The sequence below is a fragment of the Tetrao urogallus genome (genome assembly GCF_951394365.1).
Source record: "Tetrao urogallus genome assembly, chromosome: 15".
In the NCBI taxonomy this organism is placed as follows: domain Eukaryota; kingdom Metazoa; phylum Chordata; class Aves; order Galliformes; family Phasianidae; genus Tetrao; species Tetrao urogallus.
In genome coordinates this window covers 2748507-2766463 of record NC_136828.1, presented here as the reverse complement: position 1 = coordinate 2766463, position 17957 = coordinate 2748507, and the positions used below count along the sequence as shown (strand labels likewise).

General features: G+C 58.4%; 4 protein-coding genes across 4 annotated transcripts; 1 reads left to right on the top strand and 3 right to left on the bottom strand.

Annotated features, from left to right (window-relative positions):
• Positions 1–567: 567 nt before the first annotated feature.
• Positions 568–2116, bottom strand: PTX4 (pentraxin 4; the record flags this gene model as incomplete). The annotated part of the gene is made up of 3 exons (XM_079543078.1): positions 568–1184; positions 1412–1910; positions 1988–2116. 3 exons carry the CDS (start codon positions 2114–2116, stop codon positions 568–570), a joined length of 1245 nt encoding a protein of 414 aa, XP_079399204.1.
• Positions 2117–2868: 752 nt separating this feature from the next.
• ECI1 (enoyl-CoA delta isomerase 1) lies at positions 2869–8949 on the top strand (the record flags this gene model as incomplete). The annotated part of the gene is made up of 7 exons (XM_079543077.1): positions 2869–3016; positions 5110–5238; positions 5809–5936; positions 6014–6160; positions 7348–7469; positions 7724–7902; positions 8783–8949. The coding sequence occupies 7 exons, from the start codon at positions 2869–2871 to the stop codon at positions 8947–8949; spliced, it is 1020 nt and encodes a 339-aa protein (XP_079399203.1).
• Positions 8950–9511: 562 nt separating this feature from the next.
• Positions 9512–12486, bottom strand: LOC306952141 (deoxyribonuclease-1-like 2; the record flags this gene model as incomplete). Its single annotated transcript, XM_079542791.1, has 8 exons — positions 9512–9562; positions 10154–10250; positions 10335–10489; positions 10623–10735; positions 10814–10914; positions 11085–11168; positions 12082–12170; positions 12340–12486. The coding sequence occupies 8 exons, from the start codon at positions 12484–12486 to the stop codon at positions 9512–9514; spliced, it is 837 nt and encodes a 278-aa protein (XP_079398917.1).
• Positions 12487–15162: 2676 nt separating this feature from the next.
• On the bottom strand, positions 15163–17834 carry LOC306952331 (deoxyribonuclease-1; the record flags this gene model as incomplete). The annotated part of the gene is made up of 8 exons (XM_079543021.1): positions 15163–15216; positions 15490–15586; positions 15663–15817; positions 16262–16374; positions 16726–16841; positions 16923–17006; positions 17144–17232; positions 17688–17834. 8 exons carry the CDS (start codon positions 17832–17834, stop codon positions 15163–15165), a joined length of 855 nt encoding a protein of 284 aa, XP_079399147.1.
• Positions 17835–17957: the final 123 nt, after the last annotated feature.

Genomic DNA, 17957 nt, shown 5'->3' with positions numbered 1-17957 from the left:
CTGGCGGCTCTGGCTCATCGCGGGTCACTGGCGTTTCCGTGCCCCAACTTTCCCGGTTGTGACTCAGTGGCAGATGCTGGCGGCCGGCGCCCGGCTGTCACTGCGCTGCGCCGCGTGAGCACGGCAGCGCGGCGTGGAGAGCCCGCGCACCAGGGAGCCGTGCGGGTTTCAGAGGGCGCCGCTGTACGTTAAAACCCGCCTGAAACTGAATTCTGTACAGCTTGCTGTGGAACGCTGCACCCAGCAGGGCTGTGAGGGGCGCCGAGTGCTGCAGTGAAAAGCAAGACCAAAAATAGATGCAATTTCCTCTCTCTCTAAAGCACTTTAATAGGAATAATGAGGCTGTATGTGCTCTTGGGGGCAGGAGCTGGAGATGTGGAGGAGCAGACTTCTGCCTGGTGCCCCCCCACGTCCTGCCCACAGCTCCCCAGGACACAACCAGAACACAACCACCCTGGCTGTGAGGCAGCCTGCTGCCTACGTGCCATCACCCAGGGGATGCAGCTCACACTGCCCAGGCACTACAAGCTACCATGAGCACTAGCAACCAGCACTTTCCCTCAGCCATCATGGGCAGTTCTGGAGGCAGGCACACCTCCCCCTGCGCACCTCACCCTGCAGGGTGGCATTAGCCAGCGTCAGGAGGGGCCCATGGGGCAGCCCCTGCCCAGTAGCCATGCTGGCCACCTCCCCAGGCAGCAGAGCCCTGCTCCAGAGGGCCAGGCCAGCCAGCTGGCCCAGAAAGGGCACAAAGTCTCCACTGCGGGATTGCTGCTGGCCCAGCATCAGTAAGCCCCCAGCAGGAACCTCATAGCCCTGCTGGAAACCAGAGCCGGCAGCCAGCAGCCTCCTGTCCACATATAAACGGTACTGGCCATAGCTGGATGACCAGGTGAGGCAGAGGTGGTGCCACTTGCCATCCAGGAGTGGTGTAACTGAGAGCTGCCGAAACTCTGTGTCCCCGATAACAAAATGTGCAGACCCAGGGTGGACCCCGTGCAGGGCCAGCTTGCTGCCCTCAGCCTCACTGGTGTAGGACAGGACAGTGCCGAGATGAGGGGCTGGGGTGAGCAGCCAGGTGCACAATGACAGCTCCCGCAGCCCCACATGCAGCCTCGGCTGGAGCACAGCACCGCTGTTGGCTGAGTTGTTGGAGAACAGCAGCATGGAGCCCACACTGCACACTGGGGAGGGAAAGCAGCACTCAGTCACAGCTACAAGGACAGATGTCCCTAGGGCTTCACAGTGGGCTGTGCAATCCCTGCAGCCCTCACTACAGGACTTGGGTGGAGCCCCATATTTTAAAATGGAACCAAAGGCAAAGCTGTGTCACACAGAGCTCTGATACCTGTCAGCACCAGGACCGGACCACCCTCCCGTTTCACTGGTCAGGTAAGGGACCTGCACCCACCTGTCTCCAGCTGTTGGAGGGCCGGGAGCTGCTCCTGGGGGCCAGTGGCTGAAGCGGACAGCACTGCTGTGACAGCTTTGGTGTCACCAAAGGGCTCGGCATCCTCCCCGGGCATTCTACTGGGTCCAGTCTCCACCAGCATCCGCTGCCTTTGCTCCCACTGACGCTGCTGCTGCCTCACCTTGAGGGGCCGAGAGCTGAAAGTACTGAGGGACACTGAATGCTGCAGCTCCTGCTGGCTGCGCACTGCATCCCGCAGGCTTTGTGGCTCAGCACGGGGGCTCTGGGCTCGCCCTTCCAGCCTTCTTACTCTGCGCTGCAGCTGCCGACTGACAGCAGCCAGGCGGGCCAGCTCAGAGCCCAGGGCAGCCCGAGCTGCATCGGCTGCCTCTGCCTGCTCTGCCAGTGACCGAAAGCGGCTGTCGATATTGTAGGAGATGTTGTAGTTCCTGGCGATGCTCTGGAGATGGCTCAGCGTCACCTCCTGGAACCGGCGAAACTGCAATGGAGTGGTGTGAAGGATGCCATAGGGATGGGCCCTGCTGTGCTGCGCCCCCCAGGCTGCCCAGCACCCACCTGCTCCTCCAGCTGCCGCAGCCGCCACAGCAGAGGGAGACTGCGGGCCGTGAGCCCTGGGGCATCGGACAAACTGCCCTGCAGGGTGGCAGAGAGCAGCAGGCAGAGGGGCAGCACTGACCTCGCCATGCTGCTGCCGAATGCTGTCTGCCCGCAGCTCCAGTTCCAGCCTCTGGTGCTGCTTCCTGAGATGGTTTCCACTGTGATGAGGTTTGCAGGAGGTGCTGGCGCAGCCTCACAGCCACCGAAGCCAGGAGCTGCCCCCAGCCATCCTGCTCCAACGTGGCTGTTCCTGCAGCCCTGGAGCTGCCAGAACCCTGCTGCCCAGGGACTGAGCTGTGCCCACAGGGGCAGCCATAGAGACATTCCTGGCAGATGTGCCCCCGTTGGGCCCAGGTGTGCAAGGCACAACCCAGAGGACAGCATGGTGGGGAGGAGGTTTGGGCTTATGCAGCAATAGAGAACCTACAGGGTTAACAAGCAGGGCAGCGCAGGATGGTGAGCAGGACAACATAGTGCAGGTTAGTGCAGGCTGGTGCAGCCCAGAGCAATACAGGACAGCATGAAAGAGTGCAGAATGGCATAAACAGGATGGTGCAGTCAGTGCAGTGCAGGACGGTACAGGACAGGACAAGAGGGCTCAGGACATCGCCGTGCACTTCGCTATGTGCCACCACGGGGCGGCAGCACGTGTGCACCGCGCGGCCACCTGGGGGCGGGGCTTCAGCGCCAAGGGGCGGGGCTTGTGCGACAATGGGCGTGGCTTCGGAGCCAGAGGGCGGGGATTCATCACCAAGGTTCGGGGCTCCGGCGCCAGGTGGTGGGACGGCACCGTCAGGATCCCGGGGCTGCGGCGCGTCCCATTGACCCACCGGGAGATGATGGCAGCAGTGGTGACCCTCGCCCGCCGGATCACTCTGTCAGGTGCGCTCCCCTGCAGGATGGTGAGTCCCCACGTCCCGTGTCCCCTGCTGTTGGTCCAAGCAGGAGAGTGCCCTATGACCCCATGTCCCCATACGACCCCTTTCGGTATGTTGTGGGGTCCTCTTGTTCCCTCTCCCTGCGTCGGGTTCCTCCGTGTCTTCGCACAGCCCCCGTCAGTGTCAGGGTTGTCACACATATTCCCTCAATGTGCGTTGGAATGCACCCAGGGGTTGGCGAGTCCCTGTTCCCTCCACGTCCCAATTCTGTGCACTGCAGTGTCTTCATGTCACCCCCCCAGCGTGGGTCACAGTGTCCCCATGCCCCCCTACAGTGCTCATGGTGTCCCTATGCCCCTCTCCCTGCCCACCCTTACCCCCCAGTCATGAATGCCAGATTGTCTTTGCTGCACCTGGGGCAGCTCAGCTCTGCTGTTCTGAAAGAGATGAGATTGATGAAGCAGGACCTGCCCTTCAGGAACCATGCTTGCTGAGCCTGATCCCCCAGCTGTCCCACGCACACTGAATGATCCTACTCAAGATAGTCTGTTCCGTAACCTTTCCTGGCATTGAGATCAGACTGACTGGTTAGTCATTCCCTGGTTCGCACAGACCGCCTTCACCATCTCTCCCATACTGATCCCCCAAGCTGGTTGCTTTCTGTGCTGGGACTGCACCGCTCATCAGGCTTAGAAGGTGCAGAATCTTCTCCTAATTTCAGCAGATTCCAGTTCCTCCAGTTCCATGGATGAACCACAGTGACGCCCACACCACCCTGTTCCCAGCCCATTGCGCTGCATCAGGCAAGCTGCCCTGCAGGGTGACAGAGAGGCAGCACTGAACCCGCCACGTTGCTGCTGAATGCAGTCTGCCCACAGCCCCAGGTCCTGTGCTGCTCCCTGGAATGGCCTCCACTGTGATGAAGTTTACAAGAGGTGCTGGTGCAGCCTCACAGCTCCCACCGGAGAAGCTGCCCCTGGCCATTCTGCCCCAGTGTGGCTGGTTCTGCAGCCCTGGAGCTACTAGAGCCCTGCTGCCCAAGGACTGAGCTGTGCCTGCAAGGGCCGCCACGGGGACACTGCCACGGGATGTAGCTGCACCAGGCTCAGATGTGCAAGGCAGAACCCAGAGGGCAGTAGAGTGGGGGAGTTTTGGGGTCTGCAGAGCAGGTGGAGCAAGCAGGCAGAGCACGATGCTGCACTAAGCGAGGCAGAGTAGTGCAGGATGGTGAAGGCAGGACAGGACAGTGCAGGACAACACAGTGCAGCTTAGTGCAGGCTGGTGTAGTCCAGGGCAGTCCAGAGCAGTGCAGGATGGCGCAGGTGTGATGGTGCAGGAGGACACAGCACAGCACAGCACAGCACAGCACAGCACAGCACAGCACAGCACAGCACAGCACAGCACAGCACAGCACAGCACAGCACAGCACTGGGATTCACGCCCGCCACCACGGGGCGGCAGAACTTCAGTGCCGCGCGGCCGGCTGGGGGCGGGGCTTCAGAGCCGGGGGGCGTGGCTACGGGGACCAGGGCGTGGTCCCAACGCTGGTGTGGCTTAAAGGCCGGGGGCGTGGCTTAAAGGCCGGGGGCGTGGCTTAAAGGCTGGGGGCGTGGCTTTCAGCGCCAAGGAACGGGGCTGCGGGGCTCCAGGGCGGGGCTGTGACGCTTGGGGCCGCTCCGTGTCTGCTTGGCCTTCCCGGAGAACATGGCGGCGGCAGCGCTGACCCTTGGCCGTCGGATCGCTCGATCAGGTGCTCCCCGCACGGCTGTGCTATCGACGGGATTGAGTTCTCGTGTCCCCTGCTGCCGGTCCGAGCGGGAGCATCCCCACGGACTTTGCCCCACGGGGGGTGGTCTGGCGCCCCGTGTCCCCCCTTTTCTATACATAATAGGGTATACTTGTGCCCTCTCGCCGGGTCGGGTTCCTCCATGTCCCCACATGGCCGCTGTCAGCGTGTCAGGATTGTCGCATGTCTCCTTGTAGGGCTCAGGGTGTCCCGATCACCCCCACCACGTGTTCGGGTGTCCCCATGTCACTGCACCAAGGTGTGCCATGTCCCTGTTCCTCCCGTGTCACCCTTCTGTGCACTGCAGTGTCCCTGTATCCCCCCACAGTGTGTCACGGTGTCCCCGTGCCCCCTCATAGCGCTCATGGTGTCCCTGTGCCTCTCTCCCTGTCTGCCCTCATACCCCTGTCCCCCAGGTGTGCTGTTTCCCCGCAGCAGCCCACAGGTTTGGAGTCAAGCTGCCTGGCAGCCCCCTGGCCTCCTTTCCACCCAGCGCCGTGCCTTCAGCAACAACAAGATCCTGGTGGAGCTGGACACGAGTTCAGGTACAGCGTCACATCACCCCACTGAGCCCCACCATGCAGCCCTGGGCATGGAGAGCCACCAGAGCCCCATACGTTCTGCCTTCAGCCATATAGGGCCAGCAGAGAGAAGAGTGTGGGGACAAGGTTGTCACCAGGTGTGGCACTTGGTGAGGCTGTGTGCCACATGCAGATCCCAGCTTCCATAGGGTCCCTGCTTCGTGTACCCAGAAGAAGCAGACTGTCCTCCAGGGAGCAGCTGTTGGGATTTCTGTGCCCTGGCAGCCAGGTGTAGCTGTCACGGGGCCGTGTCCCCTCTGCTTGATGTTTCCCAGGGTCTCCTTTGGCCATTGGGCCCCTCCTGTTGGGCCTGCCCTGGACTCAGGGCCTTGGGAAGGCCTTTGGGGCAGGGCTGTCCTGTCTGGGAGGGGTGAAGGGCTGCAGGCCTGAAGAACCAGGGGGAGAAAAGATAGGATCTGAGTAGAGTGGGAAAGCAAAAAGGCTCAGAAGGAATTCTGAGCACAACAGGCATAGGAGTGGTGTGTGCTGCTCTGCTGTGGGGTTTCTGATGCCTCTGTGTTTACCACGGCTCAGGTGTAGCCACGATGAAGTTCAAGAGCCCTCCGGTCAACAGCCTCAGCCTGGACTTCCTCACTGAGTTCTGCATAAGTCTGGAGAAGCTGGAGAACGACCGGGCCTGCCGGGGCCTGATCATCACCTCGGTACATGCTGCCCTGGGATGGCAGTGTGCTGCAGGACGCTTTGCCTCTGGGTGATATTTGTGTTTTCTTGGTTCCAGACCATCCCCAGAGTCTTCTCATCTGGCCTGGACATCATGGAGATGTGTGGGAAGAGCACGGAGCACTATGCTGAGTTCTGGAGAGCTGTGCAGGAGATGTGGCTCCGGCTGTACGGCTCCAACATGGTGACAGTCGCTGCAGTCAATGCAAGTCCTTTATATTTGCTTTCCTGGCTGCTCTGTGTGCTCTGCTGCTTGCTGTGTAATGTTGTCGTGTGTGCAGGGACAGCCCCCAAACCAGTCTTGTCACTGCTGAAGCAAATACAGTGTTGGGATGTGCAGGTCTGCTGCACCGGGGTATGGGAATGCTTGGGAGTGGGGGGCATCGCAGTCTCCAGGTAATGCTGCACATGATGCTGAGATGCAGCAGCATTTGGGTGATGGGGAGCTCACACTGCACTCATGTCTGGCTAACGGGCTCACACCTAAATATCACAGACACTGTTTTGTGCAGCAAGAGCCAGTCACAGCCCCAAGAAGTCGCTTGCTAGTCTGTAGAGTGCCTGTCACGTGCATAGTGTTTCTTTTGCACAGATGAGACTCATGGGAGTTGTCTGGTCTTGTTTGCCTGGCTGTTGCACTGCCTTTGTAGCTGGAGGGGAGGAGATTGGGTGGGAGCTGTGCAGTACTGCAAATAATTGGCTTCTGCCCTTTGGACAGCAGTGCTTTGGAAGCTGGGCAGTGGGGCGCATCCTTGTCTTATTCCTTTCTGTCTGCTTTGTCTTCCTCCTGCTAGAACTGTGTGCCAGCAGGGAAATGCACTTTGAATTGCAGTGTTCCTAAATATGTTATCCAGTCAGCATCTTGTTTTCATTTTTCAGTGCAGTACTGCTTTGCTCGTAGCTCTGTGTCTGTCTGTCTTTGAAGATGACTGGGTCTCTGACCAGCGTTCCGCAGGCATCCTGTGCAGGGCTAAGCAGGCACTGAATTGTGGTTGAAATTGAAATTGTTTAGATGGCAGTGAGGGTCACAGGCTCATAAGAAAGTGCCATAACAAATCTCTGCAGGTTTTGCAACCCAAGCAGTGTTTTCTCTGGAGGAGTCTCTGAATTAAAGAGTGAAACTCAAAGGAAGCAGAGCAGTTACTTAGATTTTCAGAAACAAAGAGCACTAAAAATGAAAGGGTAAAGTCTAGCAAGCATATCAGACATCTTTAGTGGCAGTTTTGAGTCAGGTGATTGGAGCCTTGGGGAGACATCTGTGTCGTCCTTGGCAGCTCTGTCCCTGTGTCTTCCCTGTCATGGAGAAAACAGAGAGGCTGCTGAGGGTGCATGAGCACTCACAGCTGGAGCATGAGGGCTGACCTGAACTCGCTGCTTCCTTCTCCTTGCCAGGGATCCAGCCCAGCTGGAGGATGTCTCATTGCCTTGTCGTGTGACTACAGAATCATGGCGGAGAACCCCAAATATGTCATCGGCCTGAACGAAGCCCAGCTGGGCATTGTGGCTCCCTTCTGGTATGCCAGTGTCTTTCGTGTCTAGTGTCACAGAGAGGTCCCTAAAAAGAGATCACAAAGGTTTTAATAAGCTTTAATTTGCCACTGGGATGTAGCTTTGCATCCTTCCTGACAGAGTCCTTGGTAATTGCAGTTGGAGGGTGCAGTGCCTCAGTTCCTACTATGCAATCTATACTGAAACCAGTGCTGGGAGCATGCTTTCCTGTGAGTGCGTGCTGTGCACCTGCAAAAGCTTTTCCTGCCATCTCTCCTAGGTTTAAGGACACATTTGTGAATGCTGTGGGGCACCGAGTTGCTGAACGCTCCCTCCAGCTGGGCTTGCTGCACTCTGTGCCTGAGGCCCATCAGATCGGCCTTGTGGACGAGGTGGTGCCAGAGGAGAAGCTGCAGGAGAAGGCTGTGGCTGTTGTGGCACAGTGGCTGGCTCTGCCTGGTAAGGGAGGCACCTCCTGCTGCTGCTGCTGCCCTCGGGGCAGCAATTGGGTGTGGGTGTGGGGGGGACAGGAGCTGGTGTGCGGGGCTCCCATGTGAGGTGAAGGTGTAAGTGGCAGGCAGTGCTGTTCGTGACTCAGTCAGAGCCAGCAAGTGTTTATCTGGTTGTAAATGTCCATAGTAGGCAGGTGCTAAAGTAATTCTGGGTCCTGGGTATGTGGGATTTTCACTCTCAATTCACTGATATGTGCAATGTCATGAAAGAGATTTACACCTGCATGGTGTGCGTGACCAGATGCATGCTGAAGGCCTCAGTCAGCTCCAGCAGGCAGCAATGCTCCAGCAGCATCCCCATTTCCATGCTGAATTGTGCAGCCCGTGGCTGGGATGGCAGGCAGAGTCCAGTGTGTGCAGCAGGGATGAACCCTTGGGGACAGTGCTGATGGCTTTTGTGTGGGATGTTTGGCACGTGCAGAATATTTTCTAGAGGCTGAAGGAGTTGGGAACACGTCAAGCCAGATGAGTTTCCAAAAACAGATGATTTTGTTCATCTGCTGCTGTCCTGATCTCAGTAATGTGTAACAATGTGAGGGTTGGGCTCTAGAGGGCACAGGGAGGAAGAAGTTGCACTGCTTTTTCTAATGTGTGCCAGTAGATCAGTCATTTCCACAGTAGATTAGAGATCAGAATTTATTGCATGAGAATGTATCCAGGTCAGGTTCCAGACAGCTGAGTTTTCCTGCACCTCCCCATGCTTTTTTAAAGAGCCCTCCAATGCATGCTACCTGTGCTTTGGAGGCAGCAGCACGTGATGACAGTGAGAGAGAGCTGGCTGCTACCAGCAGGGACCATGCTCGCTCTGCTCACTGTCCTCTCCACAGACCATGCCCGTCAGCTCACCAAGACCATGATGAGGAAGGCAGTGCTGGACCACATGCTAGCTCACCGGGAGGAAGACATTCAGAACTTTGTCAACTTCGTCTCGAAAGACTCCATCCAGAAGTCCCTTTCAATGTACATGGAGATGCTGAAGAAGAAGAAGGGCTGAGGAGCAGCCAGCAAAGGCCCGGTCCCAGGAGCTTTTGTGACCCTCCGAAACACTGCATTATTTGTAGACTTTCACAGTGAAGCTGTCTGCAGTGTGAGTGATGGGTGAGATGCTGCCTGCTCTGTGGCCACCACAACCACCCCCTCCTGTTAGTCCCCATAGAGTGCCTGTCACCACTGCTGCCTTCCTGAGGGCAGGGAGAGCTGTTGGCTCAGCTCACCCAAGGAACAAGCAGAGAGAGCCTTGACAACACTGTGGATCAAGCCTACATGTCCTTGGGTATCCTTCCTCCTGTCCAACAGCTAATTGTCAATAAAGCATTTGATGATGTGGGAGATGTGTGCTTCATTCCCAAGCGTGTCTGCAGTCACTGCTTCCTGGCTCCTGCTGGATTGGAGGGCTCTGCCACAAGCCATGGGATGGGGGCCTGTCCACAGCTCTTCTCCAGAGCAGGCTCAGGAGCATCCCACATACAGGGCTCATGGATGGGGCTGCAGAGAGCGTCTTCATGGGGGTTGGTGGGAGCTGGATCTGGGTTGTTGTCTGTGGCAGCAGGAGGAACTCAAGCCATCAGCTTCACCTCGACAGGGTAATGGTCGCTGACTGCCAGGGCCTGCAGGAAGACAGGAGGCAGGGAGGTGTAACACCAGAGTTGTGTGAGCCCTGTGCCCCTCACAGTACTGATGGGGCCCTTGGGGTGGCTGTCATCGCTGTGTGGGATCTTTGTGGCTGCTGGATGTGGACGGGATGTCCCCAGCCTGGGAGTCATGGAGTTCTGCCCCTGCCGTGCCCATTTCTGCCCACGAAAGCCACAGAAACGCCCCATACATCTCTCCTCTCACAGGGATGGGCAGTAATCCCCAAATCCCCCTCACGTGTTCTTGCATGCATCTCCTAGCATGCTCAGCCTCGTGTTGGCTGGCTGTGAGGACAGCTGTGCGCCTTAGGTGAGGGCTGCATGCCTTCTCTGCTGTACCTGCAGCCATGGCTGAGCCGCCTGGGGCTGCCGACGCTGCTTCACCCTGCGTTTGTGCTGGCTCAGAAGCGCAGCAGCCACATGGCTGGGCCCAGGCTGCCTAATCCCAAACACTGGCAGCCTCGTGGTACCAGGTTGTGTTTGCTGCACTTATGGCAGCTCAGCTTTGCTGTCCCAAACAGCTCCGTGCACAGCAGACACTGAATCCTGCTGATGATCCCTGCTCACCTCTTCCTGCTCCAGCTGGAAAGCATGCTGGAAATTGTACACAGCGGCTGAGTTTGGCACGATACTCCGCTTCAGCTTGGCTCCGCACACCACAATCCTGCAAGAGAACAGCACGCAGTGGGCACTGCTTCCACGGAAGCCTCTGTGGGGCCCTGTGGCACGGAGCCACGGCAGCACCCACCTGTCATAGGCACAGTCTGACTTCCCCACGGTGGAGTCGGTGCTGTCTGGGATCAGCCACTTGAAGACGTCGCTGCTGCGCAGGCGGATGGAGGCCCAGTCGCTCTGCTTCACGTAGCTGCAGTCAGCATTGAAGTCCCCCAGGAACATGATGTTCTGCAGAAAGGGCGATGCGGGGGCTCAGCTATCCACCCCCAGAGCCTGGCCCCGAGCCCAGCTTTGTGGCCATCCCTTCCTCCCCTGGAAGGAGACGGGGCCATGGCGGGGATGGTGCTGCTGGGGCACTCACATCTGTCCCCCACTTGTTGACCACAGCCAGGTAGACATCGTAGAGGGCATCGATCTCAGCAACAGCATCATGCGGGGCTGAGTGCAATGGCACCATCACAAACTCCTCCGCTTCTGTGTGGAGAGGAACAGGAGCCTGCTCACCCATCCTCATTCAGACTGAGGAGCCGTCCCCCGCCCCACGCTGCTCACTGCTGTGGGGTGCTGACACCCTGAGGATGAACGGCTCTCGGCTGAAGATGTCCTGTGGATCCTCGTACTGATAGGTGTCCACCACCGACACGACGTCTGTTCTGTGGGATGAGGGGACGGTGACCCCGGGCTCAGCACGGCCCACCAGCATGGCCCCTTGCTCAGCCCTGCCGTAGTGGCTTTGCAGTCCTGAACTCCATCCAGTGACATGGGACCCCTGTGTCCCCTCTGCAACACACCAAGGGGAACAGAAGCGTGCCCACCCCGTTACCTGTAGATGAAGAGGTACATCTCCTTGTAGTTGTCCCGTCCCAGGGGCCCGCTGATCTCGTAGTCGTATGGGGATGAGGACACACTGCAGGCATGCAAATGGAGGACAGTTGCACAGCTGGCACGGTGCTGGCACAGCCCTGGGATGACCCTAGCTCTGCCAACCTCATGGGCACCGCAGCCCTGAGGCACCCGCCATCCCCAGCCACGAGCTCCATTCTCCCTATACAGCAGAAGGGTGCAGGTCTGACCCCTGCCAACAATTTCTCTGCAGGGATACTCTCCACCTTCATTTGCATCTAAGCTAAATTAATTGGCAGCCTGGAGCCTGCAGGGCCTGGCGTCACCCTTGCTGCCACGCTAGCTTTGTGGTGATGCTGGAGGGAGCCAAAGGGGTGAGGACATGGGCCGGGCATACCTGCTTGGGAGCACTCATCTCTGCCACAGCCTCGCTCAGCACTGAGTCCCACCAGTGGAGTACCCCCATCCCTGTGGCACCCTTGGCTGTGCAGAGCTCTGCACCTCAGAGCACAGCCACCTCCACCACTCCCCATCTGCTTTGAAGCTGATTTGTCACATTTTGCCAGGCTAAGCCCCAGCCTTGAGGACTTCATCCTCAGCCTCAGTTTTCCCCTGTCCCGTTGCATTTTCCAGATTCAGTGTGCCAGAGTTATAATTCCTTTCAGCCTTCTGTGTTCAGGTGTGACCTCAGCCTTCACAAGGGTTTTGCCCCGTTGGCACCCCTGTGCCCCCAGGGTGAAGCACCGCATGACACCCAGCAGGCTCCAAGCTGCCCGCAGGCTCCTCAGCTGCTCCTTCCCATTTCCTTCTGCGAAGCTACAACAATTTCCTCTTATTCCTCTTCCAGAAAACCAACTGTCTTTCAACAGAATTTCTTTTGTTTTCCTTTTATTGCTCAAGCAGCTTCATTTTCCCTGCGCAGTGCCAGCATTTTAACCCCAGTGGCTTCAGCCCCAGAGCCCCAGCCCCACTCGTACCTGTTGAGCTGCTCCAGAAGCTCAGTGACAGCGCTGAGATCAGAGTCACGCACCTCCTGCACCAGCACAACATCATAGCGGCGCAGGATCTGCAGTGGTGATGGTGAGAGGAAGCCTGGCACTGTGGTGGCTGGCACTGGGACAATGTTCCAGCCACCACCGTGTCCCCAAGCAGCTCCAGCACAGGGGCTGTATTTGAGCTCTGTCCCTGCACACAGCCCATCCCCACATGCTCCATGCAGCACCGGCTGTACTCACATTGATGATGACACCTGCCACGCTCTCATCAGACATCTTGCTGTCCCCAAATGCCTGGATGTTGAAGGCACCGATGCGCAGCACGGCGGTGGCTGGGCACAGGAGAGCCGTGCTCAGCAGGGACAGTGCCAGCACCACGGTCCGCATTCTTCCAGGAGGGATTCTGAGCCGCAGGATTCAATGACAGGAGCCAGGCTTTATTCTGGGCTTGGAAAGGGCTTCGCATATGGGGATAGAGTGAAAAAATCCACTTAGGTCCTTCTCAACTGCTGTGCCCTGTTGGATACCGAGCCAGCAGGTGGGCTGCCACAAATTCCAGAGGAAGACAAAGCTCATTCTGCCTAGGAGCGCCTCTACCCATCACTTGTGAGCTCTGGGAGCTCCTAGCCCTGCTCCCCATGACGCTCTCCTGCTCCCACTGCGGGCTCCTTCCCTCTCTGCCTGCACCCCAGGATGTATCGCATCCTTCTGTTTGCTCGCAGTCCCCTCCTGACCTTGCACTGCAATTCTGCATCCTTAAACTCAGCCACAGACCCCCTTCATCTCTTCCATGCTGCTCCCCAAAGCCGGTTGCTTTCTGTGCTGGAATTGCGTCGCTCATCAGGCTTGGAAGGTGCGGGAGCTACTCCTAATTCCAGCAGACCCTGGTTCCTCCAGTTCCGTGGATGAACCGCAGTGAGTGCCCACACCACAGGTACCTGGCTCTCAGCCCATCACATCGCAGCCCTGAAAGGCACTGAGCCCCAGCTCCATCCTTACCGTGTGAGCACGCAGCACTTCTGCCCTGCCGGTGGCAGGCGGGCTGTTTTATTCCCAGCTGAGATGCTGGAAAAGCAGGATGAGTCGGACACCCCCGTGGGTGTTTTGGCACAGGTTTGGGCTCCTTCCTACATTGGGAAACCAAAACCCGCACAGGGGCAGGGTGGGGCCAGCGTCAGCATCTCTGAGCTCAACACCAAGAAGGGGCTGGGGAGGAGTGGGGGCAGTGGGGCAGCCCAGTGGGGAATGTGGGGAGCTCGAGGTGTGCAGCTGGGGTGGGTATCTGGCAGTGCCCCCAGCCCAGCACTATGCCATGGGGGGAGGGGAAAGGCAGGTGACTGGAGGGGATGGCCTTAATGCAAGTGATTCAGACATGTAATTAGAAGGAACAGAAGGAAACGGCAGGGCATTCGGGTCAAGCCGGTTGGATCTTCAGTGGCACGACGGGCCTCTGTGCAAGGGGTGAGCCACAGATGCCTGGAGCAGCTGCAATGGTCAGCCAGAATCACCCCACTGGTCACCCAAAGCAACCCTGCAGGTGGCCTCAAGCAGCTCCATTGGGCACCCAAAGCAGTTCCATTGGTTGCACAAAGCAGCCCTGCTCTTGACTCAATGCAGTCCAGGGTGCGGTGCCGACCCAGTGCCACTGGTGAGGCTGCAACATGGCTGGGACCATGTCCCAGGGTCCCCGTGCACACACTTCATCCCAGAGGGTCAGGGGACAGAGCTGGCAGCTAGGGAGGTGACCTCATCATGCCGGGACTCGTCAGGCTGTTGCACACACCACTGGCATGGCATCCTCACCATCAGTCATGGGGTGAGTGCGGTGCCCTCGCATACACCTTTGCGTTCCTGCTCAGGCTTTGCACCATCCCTGCAGGCAGCGTGTGGCCCAGTTCCTTTGGGAGAAGCATTTCCTCTTTCTCCTCTGGGACTGATGCCCCAAGGCATGGCCCTCCCTTGCAGCGGGGCTGCTGGGGCATGCAGGGTCCTACAGGGCATGAAACGTCCAGGTGGGACTCTTCATCCACAGGTACTGAAACCCCCAGGAAGGCACTGAAACCCCTGGGGACACACTGAAACCCTGGGAAGGTACCAAAACACCTGGGAAGGCACTGAAACTCTGAGAAAGCACTGAAACCCCCGGGAAGGCACCACACCACTGAGTGGGAGCTGACTCACATCCTCCACCACCTGCCACCGTCATCACCAGCACCCATCAGACACCCTGCAGCCAGGAGGGCTCCAGCAGGATGTGGCCCCATGATGTAGGAAAAGCTGCTTGCATCACGCGACTCAGCAAGAGTGACAGGTCCTGCCTGAACCCTCCCAGGCCTTTCCCAGCAGCCTGCTTTCTTACTTGCTCAGAGCTGCCCTTCCCACCTACAGGGCCTGATGTTCTCATCTTGGCTCCATGACAGGGATGCCACACGGGAGGGGGTTGCTGAGCTTTGGACGGGGGATGGAGGCAAATGGGTGAGCACCCTGAGCATCCCGCTGACCACATGGTTGTTCCCTAGGGGTGTTCCTTTGCTGAGCACCCTCATGCCCTTAGGTGTGTCCCCAAAATGTGGCGTGGAAAAGTGGAAATGAGTCCTATAGGATGGGAGCGAAGGCACATGCGTGGGGCTGCTCTGGGACACACAGGAGATGGTGGGGGTTTGCAGGGCAGGATGTGTGCAAGGGAGTGTGTTTTTGTGCACATGGGATAATGTGCATATGGAGGAGTGTGTATGAGAGGGAGTGTGTGCATCAGTGGGCAGGTGGGGGTGCACAGCACGCACACAGGATGGTGCTTATGGGGTGTGTGATCATGGGGATGTGAGCTCACTGATGGCACTCGTGTGGGAGCAGCACCCTGCCACCAACTGAGCCTGAGTCTGCCTCCAGAGCACAAGGGCTGCACATGACATCATTTTAATGCAAGCTGAGGGCATCCCACAATGGAAGGACCCCCGAGGGCTGGCTCCTTGCAAAGGCAGCACGCAGCAAATCAAACGGTCACAGAGCTTTGTTGGAGCTGGTGGCGCGTCGACTCCTCGCCGCTGGCTGTTGGCGCAGGTCTCAGCGGGCCTTCAGCGTCACCTCCACTGGGAAATGGTCACTGATGGCCAAAGCCTGAGTGCAGGGAAAGCAGAGGGGTGGCTTTGCTTGCCCAGATCTGGTCTCCTTGCTGCGTCCAGCTGGAGCTCAAAGGTTCTACTCCAGCCCCAAATGCAGACCAGACCCCAAATGTTGCTTTGCAGTGGTGCACAGGTTGCAGCAGGGCCACTTTTGGGTGCCTGTGCATACTCACAGAGGCTTTGTGGATTGGATTAACACAACACCAGGTGAAACCATCAGCCCCTCAGCAGGCCCCTGCCATCACCCAGCCCCTGCCCCTTCACTCACATCCTTGTCCTGGATACCCAAAGTCTCCTGGAAGTTGTTGACTTTAGCAGAGCCATACTCAATCGCTTGGCGCAGCTCAGAGCCACAAGCAACGATGCTGTCAGGGCAATGGGGGGGTCAGCACCTGCTGCTCCCCCCATGGCAGTCCCAGTGCCCACTGTTGTGCCACCCACCGGTCGTAGGCGCAGTCGGTGCTGGTGACGGTGGTGTCGGCGCTGTCGGGGATGAGCCACTCGCAGGAGCTCAGGGAGCGCAGGCGGATGGAGGGCCACTGCTCCGCGGTCACGTAGGAGCAGTCAGCGTTGAAGTCACCCATGAAGAAGATGTTCTGCAGGGCAGCACTGCGCTGAGCCTGGCTCATAGCCCTGGTGCCCACAGCATGGCTGTTCACGGGTCCAATGCCCAGCAGTGAGCCCTGATCTCGGGTTGCCCCAAGAGTCAGTGGGGTTTTGTGGCCATATATCTGGCGTGGGCAGCCCTCCAGAGCCTTTCAGCCGTGCCTATAGGCTAGGAACGGACATTACAGGGCAGCAATGGCTCCCCAGACTCACACAGGGCAGCAGAACCCATCCAGCTCTCCGTGGCAGAGAGGGCATTGGAGCCAGCCTGCAGCTCTATGCCATCTCTATGCCCACACACTGTGGGGTGGCACCCGCTCCGACAGGCACACAAGGTCTTCCATGAGATGCATCCATCTATGGATGGCTGCTGGGATGTGCTACAGCCCTCCTGCGTCCCAGGGAGGGAGCAGGGACATCTCAGTGCCACTTACATTGGTTGCCCACTTGTCAATGACATCCGTGTAGACGTCAGCAAGTGCGTCGATCTCAGCCGGGGCATTGCTGGGCTCTGCGTGCAGGGGCACGATGACAAATTCGTCCACCTCTGACAAGGACACAGCCGTCAGCCCCCGGGCATGGAGCCAGGGCAGCCTATGAGCTCTGTTGCTCTCCTTTTTCCCAAGCTCTCGTGGTTTTGGGAAGGAGGCAGGAGGTGGAGGAGAGATGGGAGTGTGTGAAAGCGCCCCGTGATGGAAGCTGTGAGGTGATGGAAGATGGGACAATGTGGGAAAACCCTGGGGCACCTTCAGATGGGAGAAGCCCCTGGAGCAATGAGTGACCACAGTGGGGACCCTATGATGGGTTCAGGCAGCCCCATAGGCCAGCAGTCGGGCTGGTGGGGCTGGGGGCAGCAGTGGGAACAGTGACACAGCCACCATGTGGCAGCTCTGCTCACGCGTGGTGGGAGAGGAGAACTTCACGATGAAGGGCTCCCTGCTGAAGATGTCTGTCCCGCAGGACTCGCAGCCATCGTCATAGTAGTAGCTTTCCAGCACAGAGACAATGTCCGACCTGAAGGAAGAGAGTGGGAAGGTGCAGCTCCCTCCAGGATGGGACAGCAGTTGGCAGGGGGACACTGGTGGCATCCCTTACCTGTAGATAAAGACGTACTGCTCCTTGTAGCTGTTCCGACCCAGGGGGGTGCTGCTCAAAAAGCTGTAGGGGTACGATGATGCACTGGGAGGAAAATGTGGAGACAGTGAGGGAGGATCTCTCTGGACATGCTGGAGGTGTTGCAGTGCAGCAAGATGCTGCCCAGGCTTTGCCCCAGCACCCATTTGCTGGCACCCGGCACCCAGTGCCATCAGGGTCACCTGTTGAGCTGGGACATCAGCTTATTCACCGAGCTCAGGTCAGAATCCCTCACTTCCTGCACCAAGGTGATGTCGTACTCCACCAGGATCTGCAGGAACAAGCTGGGAGCTGCTCACCCATGGCTGGGAGCTGCTCATGTGGTGCCACTGGGGAACAGAGAGCCCTGAGAAGGATCCACCTGGCTTGGAGGTCCATAGAGGGACACAGGGGCCTCCAACACCATCTCTCTAGCATCCATCATGCCAGCAGCATCTTAGACATAAGCTGCTATGAGGTGTCTGGGTGGCATCGAGCAGTTCCTGTCCTTAGGCAGAGGCCAGTGAGAATGGAGACAGCCTGGGCTGGAGATGGGGATTGGAGGGCAGCAGGTAGGAGGGTAGGTGGAGACGTGGAAAATGCATGGATAGAGGCACAGATGGATGGAGGCGTGGATGCATGCATGAATGTATGCTCACACAGACGGACAAGTGCCTGGCTGCCCCAAGCCAAATACATCCCAGGGACAGAGCACAGCCAGTGCTGCTCCTCTCCCCCAGCACTCACAGAGACAATGAAGTCTGCAATCGTCTGGTTGGACATCTTGCTGTCTCCAAACGTCTTGATGTTGAAGGCACTGATCCTCAGTGTGGCGGCTGCACGCAGCAGCAGTGCCGCAGTCAGCAGCTCCAGCACCAGCTTTGGGGCTGCCATCCTGCACGCAAAGGAGCAGGGATGATCTGCAGACCAGGGGAATGAGACCTTGTCCCTGCCTCATATGGGGTCCCATCCTGCTGTCCCAGTGCTGCCCATCCTCCTGCAGGCAGCCCAGACCTC